Source organism: Pantherophis guttatus, chromosome 6 (assembly GCF_059756535.1).
Source record: "Pantherophis guttatus breed Tessera chromosome 6, ASM5975653v1, whole genome shotgun sequence".
NCBI classification, from domain to species: Eukaryota; Metazoa; Chordata; class Lepidosauria; order Squamata; family Colubridae; genus Pantherophis; species Pantherophis guttatus.
The window spans coordinates 43,043,916-43,062,469 of record NC_142068.1 but is presented as its reverse complement, the minus strand read 5'-3'; the positions used below and the strand labels follow the sequence as shown (position 1 = coordinate 43,062,469).

At 36.7% G+C, this 18,554-nt stretch overlaps 2 protein-coding genes across 4 annotated transcripts in view; one reads left to right on the top strand and one right to left on the bottom strand.

Annotated features, from left to right (window-relative positions):
• Positions 1-10,497, top strand: part of LIMS2 (LIM zinc finger domain containing 2) — a 29,656-nt gene extending 19,159 nt beyond the window's left edge. For both annotated transcript variants that reach the window (XM_034439760.3, XM_034439759.3), the window contains exons 5-10: positions 568-717; positions 1,155-1,305; positions 2,763-2,855; positions 4,333-4,381; positions 4,517-4,592; positions 6,299-10,497. In XM_034439760.3, coding sequence (XP_034295651.1) covers positions 568-717; positions 1,155-1,305; positions 2,763-2,855; positions 4,333-4,381; positions 4,517-4,592; positions 6,299-6,446 — 667 coding nt within the window. In that variant the 3' untranslated portion in view covers positions 6,447-10,497. The remainder of the gene's footprint in view (positions 1-567; positions 718-1,154; positions 1,306-2,762; positions 2,856-4,332; positions 4,382-4,516; positions 4,593-6,298) is intronic.
• A 1,663-nt stretch (positions 10,498-12,160) lies between these two features.
• Positions 12,161-18,554, bottom strand: part of MYO7B (myosin VIIB) — a 67,304-nt gene continuing 60,910 nt past the window's right edge. For both annotated transcript variants that reach the window (XM_034439754.3, XM_034439753.3), the window contains exons 45-48: positions 17,785-17,901; positions 17,394-17,477; positions 16,198-16,317; positions 12,161-14,321 (exon numbers count right to left, since the gene is read on the bottom strand). In XM_034439754.3, the coding sequence (XP_034295645.2) occupies positions 14,232-14,321; positions 16,198-16,317; positions 17,394-17,477; positions 17,785-17,901 (411 nt within the window). In that variant the 3' untranslated portion in view covers positions 12,161-14,231. The remainder of the gene's footprint in view (positions 14,322-16,197; positions 16,318-17,393; positions 17,478-17,784; positions 17,902-18,554) is intronic.

The window sequence follows — 18,554 nt, the reverse complement described above, 5'->3', positions numbered from 1 at the left end:
TTCTATTGGGGACTTGTAAGAAACACAAGATCCACAGTGGCCTCGTGGAACTGAGATTTATTATTAGCTCCTTTCTATTGATAAGGACCTAGAGGCCAAGTGACCTTGCTCGGATCTTTCAGGAAGCCTGGGAGACTGTGGCATTAATTTGAGTTGCTTGGGTCTTTTCTAATTGGTATTTGCACAGTTGTATCGATCAATAGCTTTCCATGTTATCTTTGCATTCAGTCCCATAAATGAACAAAATGGAGCATGTTCTATATAGGGAAAACTGAAAAATTAAATGTAAATGCATTTGTGTGTACTTGTATGTTTGAAATTTCGTGACTTTTTAAAAACCATAAGTAGATGCACAGAAATTCCATTTGCTGAAGAAAATAATGCTGTCATTTACCTAAACCAGTTCAGTGTTAATGTAATTCATGCAATCACAAGCTTCAAACATGGTTTATGAATTAATGTTCTCATTAAGATTCAGAAGCTCTGAAGTCTAACAAGCAATTTGTTTGTAAATTACTGTTATTTGAATGATACCTCTCAACATTTCTCTTTCCAACTGCACTTTAGACATCTCTGTCGGCCTTGCCACAATCGTGAGAAAGCCAAAGGCTTGGGCAAATATATTTGCCAGAAATGTCACTTGATAATTGATGAGCAGCCTCTTATGTTCAGGAACGACTCCTACCATCCAGATCATTTCAGCTGCACCCACTGTGGGTATGTTGACCATGTGCTAAGTAGTTATAAATCTCCTTTTACAAGTAAATTATTGAATTGAATCTCCTCTGAACATGAATCGCCCATTAAGAAGCTAGATATAAAGTGTCCAAAGTACAAACTTAATTAGATAAACATTTACAATAGAAAACCTTTCTAAAGTTTAATGGACAATGGCTTAATATTTCTGATTTTTAAAATACAAGTCACAAACCAAAATCTACTATTAAAAGGGGTTCTTCCAAAGAATGTGTAAGAATGAATAATGAGGCAAAGGAAGTCTAAGAACTATATTTATATTTAAGAACTTTTCCTCTTTTCATGTTTGGCAAGAAGCCAGGTAAGTGCCTTTTTTTAGATTATGTAGTGACTATTACATAATTACTATCTGTGACAAATATTTGTCCCAAAGTCTTAATTACTAATGTTGTGTATAGGAAGGAATTGACCGCTGATGCCAGGGAGCTGAAAGGAGAGCTCTACTGCCTGCCGTGCCATGATAAGATGGGCATTCCAATCTGTGGGGCTTGTCGGCGGCCTATTGAGGGTCGAGTGGTCAATGCTCTAGGAAAACAATGGCATGTTGAGGTGAGAGCTTCCCCATTCTGCTGCTACTGGAAATCAATATTGCCCTTCCCTTTTTGATACAATGTGTTTTCCTCATTTAATAAACAGATATTGCCACTGTTCTTCGTACATAATGAAATCAATCTTTATTTTGCATTTAGCTAAATTTGTAACCTGTCTTGTCCCAAATATATAAATAATAAAAATGCATGAAACAATAATAGATGAAACTGTTTTCTGCCTTAAAATATAAATTTACTAACTAATGTATTAGGTGAGGAAAATTGTGTCCCTCCAAGTGGTGTTGAACTACAGTTCCCAATTTCTGGAAATTGTTCCCAGCATGATCCACGATTAAGGTTAGGAGGAGGAGAAATTCAGAAACATCTGAAAGACCACAATTATTATTATTTTTTAAAATCCTCTTACTAAAATCTTATAATAAAAACTGTGAATAGTTTCCAACATTTCAAGACGGGATGGCTGTGAGTGAATCTCTCTTTGTCTTTTGAAATATAAGTACTGTACATCAAGTACAAATAAGTACAAATGTTAATCTCAATAGGACAATCAGGAAAAAAAAATAACTCATCTTCATAAATTATATCAAGATATTTCATAGCTTTATAGACTATCAGAAAATGTGATTGAAAGGCAACTAGAATCCATGGAAATACTGGAACATACATACAATATGATTCAGTCATTGATACTACATTAGAAGATGTGGTTCAAGTCCGTAAATTACTGGTTGCACTGACTTTCATATACTGTTTTAAATCATATAATTCAAATTTTATGGTAAGTACATATTTGATGAATATATCCAAGTTGTTCTTTAATATTTTAAGATAATTTTATGAATATTCTGTTTTGATACCAAGGTATTTCATCTTGTGAAAATCTTTGTGAGAATCTAATATAGAAATATTACTAAATAAAAATAAAACAAGTGTCTAAAGAAAAGACAGTATTCCCAGTTTATAACCAACAGATATTTAGCTAGGAATGCTGTGGTAACAATGACTCAAAAGGTGCAATTGTGAACATGTTTAGAAACACTAGAATTCAAGTCCTGCACAAATATGAGTGTCATTGATAATGTTTGTTTCACATGAAATTTGACATCCCACCTCTGAAATGAAAGTAACAGGATTCTGGAGTGAAACACAACATTATTGCAGAGTTTGATTCTGGAATATCTAATTCCCATTTCTTCTTGGCTATTTGGTATAATTTAGAAGTCAGTATGCAGTAGCATAAAAACGAAATATCTTCAGACATGGTACTTTCATTGTTTCTAGTTCTCCCTTGAAGGAAATGACTATACAAAACAATGAAATAACATGAGCTTGCTATCTCTGGTTTTGCTTTTTTTTTCCCATACGAAACTCCTTGGACATATCATTTGTTATGCTTGACATAGCAACTCCTTTGACCAAGATCCTTTGACATAACATGTCCTTTTCACTTTATAGCACTTTGTTTGTGCCAAATGTGAGAAGCCATTCCTGGGACACCGGCATTATGAGAAAAAGGGTCTGGCTTACTGTGAGACTCATTACAATCAGGTAAAGTTTACTGTCCTTTATAAGATACTTCGTTTCTCTTTCTCTTTTTTCTTTTCTTTATTTTGACAGGGTAAAGAAGGCATAATGTTTTCCTGTAAGATACAGATTTTGAACATTTAAAGATATAATAGACATACTAGTCTTAATAAGTATTTAACGTCTAGGAATATTTTGCACTTGGGACGGAAATGCAAATCAAATTGCCTCTAGGTTGGTTAACCATAAATAGCCATTCATAAGTATGGAGGGGAATGAAGGGCAAGAAAAAGAGAACTCAGTGCCAAGAGTTTCCTAGGTGGAATTTACTGGAAGAAAACATCATGTCTTGCAGTGGGAAATAAGGCATAATTTATTGTTTGTTGCAAGCTAGACTGCTGAAAGAAATAGATTATTTTTCACTGTGCTGTGCTTACTTATAACGAAACAAAAAGGTGCTTTAAAAACAACACTGGTTTCCACAGCTTTGTCAAAGGAGACTGATCAGTAGCACTGCTCGGTTACAAGAGAATCTGTAGTTTGGGGAAATTCTCTAGGAATTTCTCATTGCTCTATGGGGCATCCCTGCACTGGATCTCAAAGAGGTTTGCTGTCTTTTTTAAAAGGGCACAATGAGTTCTCTTTCCTCTCATTTCACATTATGCAAATTCTTCAGAACTGCATTTCAGATTGGAGTTGGAGTTGAGGGAAATTTTGCGTTGTTACCTCTTCATCCATTTTTCATTGCCTGGAGAATATAAGAGGCTTTTACTACACATCAGATCTGCTGTCCTTTCTTTCCTCTGCAATTGATTTTAGTAGGGCAAATAAACATTAGAAGTATTTAGTGTTTAGGAAGGTCAACCTAAAGATATTTTAAATATTCGACTAAATTAAAAATATAGCCTGTCACACTGATGTAATATTTTCAAGTTATTATCAAGCACTTATCAGCAATTGAAGGAGCCTTCCCATGTGGCCAAGGGGCTCCTTAACTATAGAATGTATAATTGTTTAGGTTAATCTAAGGTACTCTCAAAGATCCTCTAAAAGAGATAAACCATATAACGTTAGATCTGAATTCTTCCAAAGCAACAAGTACAATACTGATTGATTTTTAGGTATAAACTGGAAAAAATAATCTGAAAGTTATGAAGGAAAACCCTTCAAGCATGTAAATAAACTCTCCTTCCTTCATCAGGTCCTCATCTTATCTGTTATGGATAGATAAAATCAGAGCAACAGCTTTCAACTTCAAAAAATACAGTTCAATAAAGCAAAGATTTTGCTCTGATTCTGTACTTTAAAACTGTGTAAGATATGTAGTTTTTAGGAATTAAAACTTGATTCTTGTCAGTTCTGAAAGAAAAGATGTGAAGGGAGTGAAATTCAGAGCAATAACTGAGATCACGCTTCTAGGGGCACCAATGAATAAACTGTAAGGGCTGAAACATTCCTTCCTTTCAATGAAAATTATGGCTTTTGTTCTTTTTTTATGCAGCTCTTTGGAGACGTCTGCTACAACTGCAGCCATGTGATCGAGGGGGATGGTAAGTCGGAGACTCTCAATACATCCATTGCAGTTCTGCATGAACAATTTTCAATGATTCTTTTCAAATCTGTCTACTGAATTTGGAACAATGCTACAGTGTGATAACATCCTATTCTTTACTATTTCTCACTAGTGGTATCTGCTCTCAACAAAGCTTGGTGTGTAAACTGCTTCTCCTGTTCTACCTGCAACATCAAGCTCACCTTGAAGTAAGTGGCCAGCAAAGACTCTCCCATAAGGGATTTTCATAAGAAAGGAATTGAAACAAAATGTCTTTATATGTGATCCCAGCACACCTGGAATACAGTGTCAGGTGCTGGTATAATAGAACTGAGCATCTCAAATGCTTAATGGGCTTGAATAATTTCTCTGAGTATGGGATACTTTAGCTTGGAACAGAGGCTAATAGAGTAAAGTCTATAAAGTCATTTATGCCATGAAGAAACTGAAGAAGAAATTTTATCACCCTCCCTTTCTCAAAACGTTAGGACCAGGGTAGTGGTGGGTTGCTACCAGTTCGCCCCGGATTGGGCAAACCGGTAGTGGTAGGCACCCATTCGCGTACCCATGAATGAACTGGTAGCGATGGGTTTTGAAACCCGCCCATAGACCAGGGATCACCCAGTGAAGTTGCCTGAAAGATTTAGAACAGGAAAGGAAAGCTATTCTTTATACAACTAATCTGTACAGCTAACCTGTGGAATGTATTACCTCTCGACCTGTTGATAGCTACTAACTTAAAGGACTTTAAAAAGGAATGCATAAATCCAGAGAGGATCCCTCAAGGGCTTTTAGTATTCAGTTGTACCTCTGATTTGAAATCAGCCTGCCTCCAAAGATTAGTTGCAGGAATAATAGCAGAAACAGGTATGTTTCCATTTCTACTTGCAGTCATCTAGAGGATCTGGGTAACCGCTGAGTAAAACCAAAACTCTGACCCAGCAGACTTATTCTTCTTGTGGGTCCAAAGGACCAACTACAAAAATTGCCACAATAACATGACTGAAATAATTGGCTGATACCTTTGGTTATCTATCAAGGACACATTCTAACAGCAAGGGGAAAAAACATGATTAATTAGAAAAACTCCATGTAAGGAGGCTTACCTGGATAAGGCCAAAATAGCAGTCAATGAAATGTTTCTTTTAAATGTATAAGAATTACAGTATTAGGTTTGTCCTTCATAACGAAGGGTTCCTCTACTGCTCCTGAGAGTTTAGAATCAATGAGCCACAGGAGAAACATAAGAATTATAACAGAATAACAGAATTGGAAGGGACCTTGGAGGCCTTCTAGTCCAACCCCCTGCTCAAACAGGAAAACCCTATACCATTTCAGACAAATAGCGTCTTAAAAACTTCCAGTATTGGAGCACCACAACTTCTGGAGGCAAATCATTCCACTGATTAAATATTCTGTCAGGAAATTTCTCCTTAGTTCTAGGTTGGTGTTCTCCTTGATTAGTTTCCATCCATTGCTTCTTGTGCTAACTTCAGGTGCTGGAGAATAGGTTGACCCTCTTCTCTTTGTGGCAGCCCCTTAGATATTGAAACACCACTAGTCCTTCTTTTCATTATAATAGGCATATTCCTACAACTGTTTTTCATTTGTTCTAGCCTCCAGCCCCTAATTATTACAAAAATTATTAAGTACACAATAAAACTAAAGTATCTAACAGTATTGCAGACACCAATAGTATCTTATGCTCGAATGGACACTTAAGTATTCTATTTTAAACCATAGGTTGAATGAGGCATTTATTTGTATGTAGATTTACTACCAGGACTTTGGAGAAAGTTGCCTATTAATAGTAACAATAGGAAAAATGTATCTCACATCTTCCCTATTTACGTAGTTTTCAAGCCCAACATTGCTTTTCTGAGTAGAATTTAATGGTAATGTATTTCTTTCAAAGGAATAAGTTTGTGGAATTTGACATGAAGCCAGTGTGCAAGAAATGCTATGAGAAATTCCCTTTGGAGCTGAAGAAAAGGCTGAAGAAGTTGTCTGAGCTGACCTCCAAGAAAACACAACCCAAAGCTCTGGATCTGAATTCTGCTTAAACAGGTCTCTGCCTCCTTCACACTGCACTCTTCTTCCCGAGTGGCAATCACCCAAGAATGGTTAAAGGGCCCAAGACACACAGAACCTCACCAGTTGCATTTTGTAATCTGAATGTTTTCTGCTCAGGTATATTGCGCAGAGTCTGGCCTTTGGGGAAAAAATGCTGTGGATATACATGAAGATGCACTATTTTCCTTTTGTTATAAATGTGTTTTGTGATTTTTTTCATCTTTCAGTATTAAAAGCCAGATTTATACTATATGTCACAGTATTCTATAAATTGTTAAAGTAAGGGGTAGAAGTGGGAAATAGGTTACATTCTACCCTTTGTGAACATTATCTTAAAATGGCAAGGGACTAATAATTAAGTAGTGATCTAACAATTTCAGTTAAGCTATTATGACAATATGATAAAGCTCCACTGGTTTTATTAGATGGCTGTCCATATCACTGTAATGGTGAAGCTTGATGTGTTTTCTTTAACCAACAAAACATTTCAGCTGCTGAAACAGACACTAATGCTTAAGCTAAACTTCCTACCTACTATATATTTTCTCACACTGTAAACTAGAAACAGCAGAAAATAAGACCTGAATGGACCAAAACAATTTAGCTAGAAACCTCAAAAAGCTACTTTTTGAGATATAATGTCTCAGGCAAATATAGCTAGAACAGATAATTTGGTGGGGAGAGGTGAGGGAGGAGTCAGAATTTTAAACTGTTTCTTCCTGCTTAATAATGGCATCAGTGATTATTCTGTTAGCAACAAGATTTTGTGAACATCATTTGGTGTAATCCATATGCTACACTTTACAATTTATCTTCATTTTATTATGATTCTGCTAATGCCATTCCAAATACCTATACTGTATGGTATTATAGCAATACTTTGTCCCCTAATACTTTGGGTTTTCCATTTTGAACCTAACTAGTCTGTTCTTGTAACATAGTACTTGTGTTCTTGTGATCAGAACATGAAATGGAGCAGAATGATTAGTGCAGAGTAAGATGCTTATTTGACAAACATTGGTTTCTCTTCAGTAATTATAGTAAATATGTATATTATCTCCTACTTGGTTTATTATTAGCAACTGTGTTTGGCACAAAAGAGGTAATTTTTTCTCTGAAATCATACTTTTCAGTGTAATAGAAAAGGAAAAAATGCACAAGGAATAGCATAATTTTTTATAATTAAGAGCAGAAATCATATTCTCATTGAATGAATCATCAAGACCAGGGGTGTCAAAATGAAGTCCCGCAGGCCACATCTGACCCATGGGGTGCTTAAATCTGGCCTCAAAGGGTCGGCCACGGCCTGTTTTCGGCTTCCATGTCCTCCAGCAGCACTCTGCTGGCCAAAAACAGGCCGCACGGAACCTCCGCGCAGCCCCTTTCAGCCAGCAGAGTGCTGCAGGAGGACTGGATTGGACTGGATTACAATTATGTGGCCTCAAGTAAGTGCCTGATCTCAATAGAAAACAAGCAACGTTATGTTAATACTACAGTTTAATGCCAGATTTTACATACTGTAGGTCCATTTAAACTACAATCAACGATCTATAATTGGCAGCCATTTCTATTTACTATCCTGGAAATTAACCTCTACTGTTAGATCTTGTATTATCATGTTATTTATGCTATTGTATTTTTATTATTAGTTGAATAATAAAAATACAATAGTATAAATAGCTTTTGTGCCTGGAAAAGCAATTTACTATTAAACAATGGGATATAAATTTAGAAATAAAAGGTTTAATGAAGTATGAATGCATCTTGAGCCTGTGTCAAACGCCCACCATGGCATGCCTGCCCCCGGCCACCACCCTCAGCCCTCTGAGGTCAAACACAACCCTGATGCTGCCCTCAATGAAATTGAGTTTGACACCCCTTCCCATGTGATCTAGTAAGCTATTTGAACTCAGGTGTCTGTGAAATGCCATATCCATTTAAGCAAAGTAAACAAAGCATTAGGTTTATGCTGATTGTCAGTCTGTTATAATGTTGGAGCAACCCCTGCAACATCTTAGAGAGGTATATAAGCATTGTGCTCCATTTTTGTTAGAGCAGCAAAACTGACTGATTACATTGCTAAAGAACAGTGCACAGGCATAAGCCAGAAGTCAAAACACAGAACATCTTGGAACTTATATAGCGGTTTAGTTGAATGTGAAAGGCAGCTATATAAATTATATAAATGGCAAATCAATTTATTGTAGTGATGTTTTCCTCTGAGGTCATGTTAGATAAACACTCTTAACCTCTTACTAAAATACCCTTTAATCACCATAAAATAGACCAGAAGACTGAAGTTGAATGGGTTTTTTTCCCCCTTGGTGGTGCTATCACAGCTTTCAGCTATTCATATCACTATCATAAGCAGAAGCAAATCAAAACACCCTGTTGCATTATCCTACCCTGAAGACATGAATTATACCTATAGAGCCTGATTCTTACCAATACTTACTCAGTAACATACACACAGATATAAACAGGTAGGTGCCATAATGGGACATGTTTCCAGCTCATGTAATACAAATAGTTCTCAACTTACAAGCACAATTGAGTCTGGATTGTAACTCATTGTAGTCTTTAAGCAAGGCACCTATGTGACCACCTCCCTCAACAATTGCAGTGCAAGCTCCTGTCGCAGTCGATAAGCGACTGTGCAGGGCGGCCTCGGGGTGTGGAAGCCCTATGCCCACCAGCACATGGAAATCTGCTGCTGGCTGGGAGATGACAGCTGGCTAGGCCCACCACACTCCAGCCTGTACAAGGGCCCCATTTTCATAATGATTCAGAAGGACCCTTCTGCAAATTGTGCAACTTAGAGAAGGGGTCTAAGTTGCGCATAGTGAGAACAATAGCGTTTGACAGCATTTTCTCCTCTGGAGAGGAAAATGCTAGTGAAGCTGGAATTCTGGAAGGCTCTGAGACTCAGTATTCTGAAACTTTCAGACCATTAGCAAAGGTGACTTTCTGAAAGATTCTGAGCCTGAACGCTTGCTAGTACAGTATTTTTGCCAGATTTGAGTTCCATTCTTCCAGCACGTAGGAGGAAATGTCCCTTTGTGCACTGGAAGACTGGGCCTCAAATCCTCCATTTGCAACCTTTCCTGCTGGCTTTCTCCATTGACTTTCTGAGGAAGCCCGCAAAGATCACAAATGCCGATGACAGGGCACTTGGCAGCTGGTTATGAAAGTAAACAGGTTGCCAAGTGTGCAAAATGCAGTCATGTGACAAGGGTGAAAGTGGCACAATGTTTTTTTACAAGTGCTTGTAAAGCGTTTTACAGGCCCTAGTACATGTTCCATTGCCATTGTGACTGAATGGTTGTTAAACAAATGGTCATAAGTGGAAGACTATCTGCGAGAGCTTCTTCACTGATCATAAACATATAAACATAACCAATACATGACAGATTTTGCTGTTAAATGCAATCGAACAGGTTTATATTATATTATTCAATATATTGAATGTAGATGCACTATACTTGCTTGCACTATATTGTTGAAATAAAATATTTTTTCCATATTTTATGTGCACTTCCTTCATCTAAATTTATAAATGATTCTTGAAGTTAGCAAATAACTCTAATAGTGAATACACAGTTATTAACCACTGTAACGTACTAATCCTGTGCATTGCTAAATATTTTGCAAGAAATAATCTTCAGTTATAAGAAACTGAAGGCATTAAAATATTGTGACTAACAGCACAACTTTATATATATATAATATATATTCAAAAGTAAGTCCCTTAAACATAACCTCAACTATTTAGACAACTCTTAACTTTAGCATGGTAAACCACTTCAATTTGTAAGATTTGATGGAGTGTTTTCATTCAATATACTAATTATCTTTCAATGTACAGATATAAAACGTTTTACAAAATGTGCACCCATTTTATAATAGTTTTACTCTGTATTTTTCTCTAACAAAAAGGTAATTCCTGCTGGGTTAAAATATTGTAATTACTTTCTATAGTTGGAATGATAAGCACAGCTATGTATCTTTTAAAGATAACATTAAAAACTGTTTTACAAGTCACATGCACATCATTGTATTGTTTTTATCTGTATTAGGTTTCTGTCTGTTTAATAGAAATCATTGTTACAGGGATGTTTCAAATGAACTTCAGTCTAATGCATCTTTCTCCACAGAGAATATTCAAGTATTATGCAAAATATTTTCCTTTCCAGTAAAATATGCTTTCATTCAGTTAAGGCTGATTATATTATGGTTGGTCACACAATCAGCCAGATGTTTAGACTGGATTTTTATCTACCTAACAAGTCCTTCCCAAGGACTAGGAATAGGCAGATGTTTTTTGATGATGTTAAAGGTACAGTCCAGGGGTGGGTTGCTCCCGGTTCTGTGCGGTTCTTGCGAACCAGTAGTAAAAGCAGTGAGAGGCTCCACCCACCCGCCTGGATGTCATAATGCACGATCTGCGCATGCGAGCAAAGCGAGAGAGCGTGCTCCCATTGCAAACTGGTAGTAATGGTAAGTAGAACCCTCCCCTGGTACGGTCGCAGGATATAAACTGTTCCAAGTAAAGTTACCTTTTACAATTCACTGATGGTGATTTTATCAATGCTGATAGTGTTCAAGTGGTGCTCCAGATGTTTTGGGATCTCATACCAATGATAGTCGGTACTCTCTGGGTTTCTTTTGCCACAGTCATTCTACTTCTAGTTGCAGATCTTTATATTTTGTGGTTTTCTCCAATTGTTCTCTATTTTGTCATCTCCAGGTATTGCAGTGTCCACTATCTAGATTTTCTTTCTTAAAACAATTGTTAAATCTGGGGTGTTATGTTGTGGCATGTTTTTGTCTCTTTGAATTCTAAAGATGCAGAACACTTTTCTTTGTTTTCTCTTAGTCTACTTTGTGGTTCCACCAATTCCTGCTTGCAGGCAAATTATATTTGTTGTCTGTTGCTGTCCTCAATTTTGGCTTTTTATGCATTCGTTCTTAAGGGTTGGACCTGGGCAACCAGAATTAACACCTCTATCTCTTTCTTCAATGTTCCTGCTCTTAGCCATTACCAGGACATGTTACTTGCTTTCCCTGTCCTTTTTTGTGTACTGACCATGTAATACTTTGCCATGCCATGTCTTTTTTCTGTTCTTCATTTGGTCTTTCCTGTCGGCACATTTGGTCTCTTGGGTATTCAGTAAACTTTCATGGTATACTAGCTTCAATGCATCCTCTTCGCTGTCCTTTAAATGTTTGTGTTCTTTCTATCCAGGGCTTTTAGTTCTGCTTGAATCCAGTGCACTATTCCAGCTGTGTATCTAATGACTGGCATTGCTCAGGTGTTAATTGCCTTGATAGCATTTCCTCCACTGAGGAAAACTTTAAACTCTTCTTTACTCTCATGATGTACTGAGTTCCAATCTTCTCGACTTCAGCGTACACGAGGCATACAGCTTGAAGTATGGTATTTGTAGTGATCTTCTTCATCCAGACGCTTGATATTATTTCCATAGGGCAAATTGATTTCTTTTCAATTTGCCATTTTATCCACAACCTCTGATTAGGACATAAAAAGTACATTCACTTTTAAGTAACAGTTTGTCTTGCATTTTACTACCTAATATATAATACATTGATTGAACTGCTACAACTATTTATTTATTTGACTTCTATTCTGCCACAGACATCCTTTGATCTAGTCAGAATCATTAAGGAGTTTGATAAAACCAGATTATGACAGATTATTCAGGAATTTATTGATTTATATTTTGCTTTGTACCATATTTTTCTGGAAGAAATGAAACTGCATTTATTCTGCATTTGTGTTTTAAAATGGAGAAAATATTTTGATCATACACTTAACATAAAACAAATATGCAAAATATATTTAGTTGCAACATAATGCTGAATTTACATTTCGAATTCAGAAAATCTGCAGTATAGGCCTTGTCACCTTGATCTTTCTAATTTCACAGCAACCAGTATCAGCAACAGACATACCTCATAAAATATATTTATGCATTTTATTTTTTTTAAAAAAATAAGTAGTTTGAAAAGTATGGAATTTCACTTACACAGAAATATTAGTAATCTATCATACACAGGTATAGGACAACTTGCAGCCAGCTTGGCGCAGCCAACTCACCGCAGCCAGTTTGCCACCATTAAGTCACTTCTGTCAACTTCCCGCTACCAAGTTGCCTCAGGACAACTCCACACAGCCAACTTGCTGGGGGACAACTCCCTGTGGGCAGCCAGAAGGACAGACAGGTGAACAAGCAGATAGGCAGAGTGCAGAGCGGCGGCGGCCACAGCCTTCCATTTTCATATATCCTGGCATGCTGCTGCCACTGTTGCCAAGCTCTGGGCCAAAGAGGCTGGAGACGGCAGCAGTGATAGGTGTGTGTGAAAATGGGACGTCCTTGGCAGCCACTGCCTCTCCACTGCCCACTCCTGCTGTCCTCGGCTTCTTTGGCCCAGAGATAGGCGGCAGCAGTGGCGGGTTTGTTTATGAAAATGGGAACCCCCTGGCAGCTACTGCTGCTCTGCGCTGTGTTCAACTACATGCTCGCCCACCTGGTTCTCTCTCCATCTGCCCCAGAGAATTGGCCCCTAGTGAGTTGGCCATTTGGAGGTGTCTGGTGACCTGGCAGTGAGTTGGCAGAGGCAACTTGGTGGTGAACTGGAGGCAGTGAGTTGGCAGTACTGAGCTGGCTGCGGCAAGTTGTCCCATTCCGGTCACACATACGCATATGACCATTAAGTGCAGAACAGTATACCTTCCTCTAGGATGACAAGACAGTATGTGACTACTTTGGCAAAATAACAGTCAACATGGTGGCTGCCATCAATTGCTAAAAATACTTCAGGAACCAGATACAAATATACTGTGATTTTCATAAATGTCTGATTTGGACAACTTCAGTGTCTCCTCTTATACACAAAGCATTGCAGTATCAACCATAGTTATTAAGTTCCTTGTTCTGATACGAAACTAAGTTTCGTGTCAGAACAAGAAAACCAAGAAAATAAGTTTCAGCCAAAAGAATTGGTGGCAAAGGGAAAGAAGAACAAAGGCTGTGTTTGGTGGTAACACCAGATCAGAAATGATCTGACAAAGCATAATGTTAGGTATGTTTACCTAGGCTGAAGTTCCGCTATGGAAGCTTGTCCAATAGGGTACAAATCATAGAAAGCAAGCAAAAAAAATAAAATAGTGTTAAAAAAATACAACTGCAATTCTCTCTCAAACAATAAATATGTAAATTTACAGAATTAATTAAGCAGATGTCAGTTTTCATTCATAATAACATATGCAAGCATGTTCCAGAAATAGGAAAGGAAGGGAGCAATATTGAATCCAATGGCCAGAAGGCATATATGACACAGAGGCTTGTTTTATGAAGTTCCAACAGTCCTCCAAAAATGAAATTTTCGGCTCATGAGCATGCTGTTTTCTTTCAATGTAATATATTTATAACTGGAAGCAAACATCTTATTGTACTGTACTGCTGATGGCTAGAATACAGTAAGAATGTGATCAATATTTCCAAGGAAGGAAGTTATAATTATTAAACAGATAATAGTTTGGAACAAAATCTTGATATGCCGATAGTACAATTTGTAGTCAAGCCAGGTATGATTAAGCTGCAGTCAGCATAAGCCGACACTTATTTCTGGTATAGAGCAATAGTATGGTTTTCTTCGGTTAAAAAAAAATGCAAAGTAACCAAGTCCCGTTTCTTTCAAGATAGCAAATATTGCAAATCTGGCACAACCTTTGCATGACGATAGCTGCATCTTCAGGTAGGGATATTGGGCTTTTTCTGTTTGTTTACAATGTTCATTAGCAAATGAATATATGATGTCAACAAGTCATCCATTTTGTAACCCTTGGAAAAAAGCAAAACAATATTTACAGAGATAAACAACATTCAAAAGAGACCATCAAAAGCCAAAAAAGAAACAAAAAGACCAAAGCACCTCACCAGCAATCAGCACCCAGATGAGCAGATTAACACCAAGATTAACATTAGACCAACAGCCAAAGAAGCAAACAGCCCAATCAAGCAGCCACCAAGATCACTCCCACCAACATTGATAGGAAAAAGCCAGTAGTATACAGAAAGAGAGCAAACCCCACTCCCTACTAGCACTGAGGTTACCTAGTTTGGTAATGAAACATCTGCAAGCTCAAAGAGCCCCAAGTTCAACTGGAGCTACAAATATTCTATTAGTAAAGCAATATTAAACCATCCCTTGGATAGAATTACAAATATTTTTTAATAGTTGAAAGGGTATCTTTCCCTATCAATCTATGCAAGCATTTTGCTGGTAGTCCTACTTAAAGTATAATCTTTGCACAAGCTAGCTTTACTGTAATGGCTAGTCATCTGTTCCTCATAGAGTTGTATACTTAAATATCCTAAAGCCAAGAGGGATTAAGCCTTATGACACTCTGGCCCAAGAAGAACATTTTTCCAATAAGAATTTAGGGGAAAAAGGAGAAGTTGTCTTTTTCAGAATTTTTGTCTATAATGTAGAATAAGGACTATTTTCCAGGTCTGAAATCAAATAAACTGATAATTATTGATGATTACTTTCCAAAGATATTGTGAAATCCATTGTAGAAAGTCAAACTCCCCCAATCGTTTATTATTTCACAAAAAGGAACCAAACTAATTCCCAAATAGACACATCAGCAGGAAGGAAGCAAGATCTGGTTCAATGCCTTCCTAAGTATAGCTTCTACTTCTTTACAATGATTCACAAATATACTAGCACATTTGTCCGTTTCAGAACACACATGAAATGCTACCCAAAAGCAACATCAAAAACTGTATATAGAAATGTGATGAATCAAAACATTTTTTTCTAGGAAGTATAGTAATAGACTTCCTGAAGTCTATTTTGTATGAGCAATTTGTAGATATCTAAATTAAAGCTTCTTCATGAAATATGTTTAGGAAATGTAGAAATCATGCAGGCTAACAATGTTTTGCTGGCTGGAAATCAGGCCTCGTTCTTTCCTCCTTTTTTAGCAACCAAAGGGCCATACAGATAGTCTTCGACTTATAACCACAATTGGGCTCAAAATTTCTGTTGCTAAGGCAGTTGTTAAGTGAGTTTTGCTCCACTTTATGACCTTTCCTGCCACAGCTATTAAATGAATTGCTGCAGTTGTTAAATTAGTAACACAGTTATTAAGTGAATCTGGCTTCCGCATTGACTTTGCTTATCAGAAAGTCGCAAAAGAGGCTCACATGATCCCAGGTCACTGCAACTGTCATAAGTACATGCCAGTTGCCAAGTGTCCAAATTTTGATCACATGACCATGGGGATGCTGCAATGGTCATAAATGTGAAAAACAGTCAAAAGTCACTTTTTTCAGTGCTGTTGTAACTTTGAATGGCCACTAAATGAATTGTTGCAAATTGAGGACTACCTGTAGCTGGTCGGTTGTGATGCAATAAAATGTTGGTTGATCAGGCCAAACCTCGTATATTTCTGGAGGATTGGGGAAGAGTGTACAGCTTACCTAAAGCTTTCATTTTTTCTTTCCTTTTATACAGAAAATTAGTAGAAATGTTTTTCATAGTTTGGTGAGATACCACCAGATTTTAGAGCTGAATAATAAAAAAGGACTAAGTGCTGTACTATATTATTTTCATTAAAGTGGAAGAAAAAACTTTCAATAAATCATTATCCAATTGTTTTCTCCTCCCTCCAAGATCTTTAGCAAACCTGAAAACTTCTGTTTTTCTCACCAGAAATGTCTCACAAAGAATTCGATTTCCTCGTACCAGGTTCCCTATTGTCATATGAAAATATGTGCTACCACTGCTCCAGTTAGAAATTTTATTGAAGGGATAAAGAGCTAAGATCTCCTGTAGAAAAAAATAAATGATACATGTAAGATTGATAAAATGAAAAGGTCACTATTTTTTTTTAAAAAGGGACTTGTGGACTTGGAGACATCAGATCAGATACTTCTAAGAAGCAGTACTTTCATTGTGTTTTTATTTCCACATTACCCTGCAAACGTCTTTTGATTTAAAATAGATTATTTTAGGGATAGCTGTCCCTAGATTGAATTCTTCTAATCATGGGTTGACTTTCCTCTATTGTCATTATTACATGTCATGACTAACTTTATTTAGTAATACGTTTCTCCTTCTCAGCTTTATCAGACCTAATTACAAAAATCCATTGTGATTGATTTTATTTTTCTGTGAAAGAAAACATTCTGAAGAGCCAATGTGAGCAGTAAAGAAAGTGATTGAGACTTCAAAAATTGTTTTATCCAATACTAGCTGGATACCCAGCTTCGCTATGAAACTATGTGATGGGGCTTGATAAATTGACAGTTAAAGCTTGAAAATTAATGAGTAATTACGATCGGCCTCTCCTCTCCCCTTCTCTCTCTCAGCCTTGTCCCACAGAAGTCTATTCTATCATATCCCCTGCTTGCTGCTGTGAAAGTAAAACTGAAATTGAAACTCCTCTCCTCTGCTTGTGTTTTGCATTTGGAACAGATTTCTTTTCAGATGGGGAGGGGGAGTACAACTCCTTAGTATCAGAGCATGTTAATCATAATATAGGAAATACTAATGCTCTGATGGTCATTTCAAAAAATCCTTTCTTAGTGAGCACCTAGAAGCCAAGAGGAACATATGTGGCAAATTTCAAGTTTGTAGGCTTTACGGTTGTGGAGATTTTGTGATGATGTGTGAGTGGTATTTTGCTTTTATATATATATAGATATATTCACAACAGAAATAACAGGAGAACTTATACGTTCACAGCCATGGTCAAATAGTTATTTACTTGTAAAATGTTTAGGCTGCCTCAATCTTCTACAATTCTTTACCTAAGAAATGCATTTAATTAATTCTATCATAAATCAATTGTGTGAACCTTTTCCATATTATAATTAAGCCACATTTTTGAAAAAATATCTTACCTTAGTCTTTGAATGTATTATGGAAATCCCTTGCTTGTTGATAGCAATCAATACTATGTCAGGGAAATTTGGCTCTGATGTTTGCTAGCAAAATAGAAGAAGGCAGAATGGGGTCACAGAGCTGTTATTTCATATTGTAACATTAATTGTCATTCTGTTATTAAACACTGGAATCACCAGGACTCTGGAACAAATTACTGTAGGAAGAGGAGTAGGTAAAAAGCTGCTCTTGGGGAGGCAACTGAAATTGGTTAAGGCCATGAGAATCAATCCTCATAGAATTTATAAACATGAACAATCAATAAGAGATTTCTTTTAGATAGAAAACAACTTAAGATAGTGGCACTCTTCCCCACCCTCCCCCAAAAAGCCCTAGAACCATTGAACTGACCTTCACTTCAAAGAAGGCTGAGCCAAATGTTGGCCAACGATATATGAACTTCAAGAAGGCGACTTTGGCCTCATCCACACTTTTTTGTCCAAGTTTGCTGACAGCAGAAATAATATTCTGTAATGCAACATGAATCAGTTTTTTACCATTAGAATTATTTTCTTGGGTAGGAAGAGAAAGTAGCCTTTCCTTGTACCCATAATCACACAAACTGATTTACTTTAGAACTTTTCACTCCAGGATTAAAAATAATATACACTGCTCAAAAAAATAAAGGGAACACAAGCAGAAGACATCTGAGATCTGAATGAATGAAATAGCCTTATTAAATACTTTGTTCATTACATACAGTAGTTTTGTGTTCCCTTTAGTTGTTTGAGCAGTGAATAAACTACTGTATATAAAGAACAAAGTATTTAATAAGGCTATTTCATTCATTCAGATCTCGGATGTCTTCTGCTTGAGTTCCCTTTATTTTTTTGAGCAGTATATTTTGCTATAGGCAGAAATGATGGCACTGCGCACTGTAAATTATTCCTTAAGTTTCCAAATGAGAATTCAAAGAAATGAGTAAAGTGTGGCATGTGTAACAATTAAACAGAAGTATAATAACTATAACAACTACAGAAGTTTTGAAATGATTGTATTAGTGAAAATTTTTGCAAGGAATAAACTAGACTTATTTACAAATGAACTCCACAAAATATATTAAAGTGTTCAGTATTGTAAATCACACAGAATCTATAATTGGGGTGGCACATAAATTATGG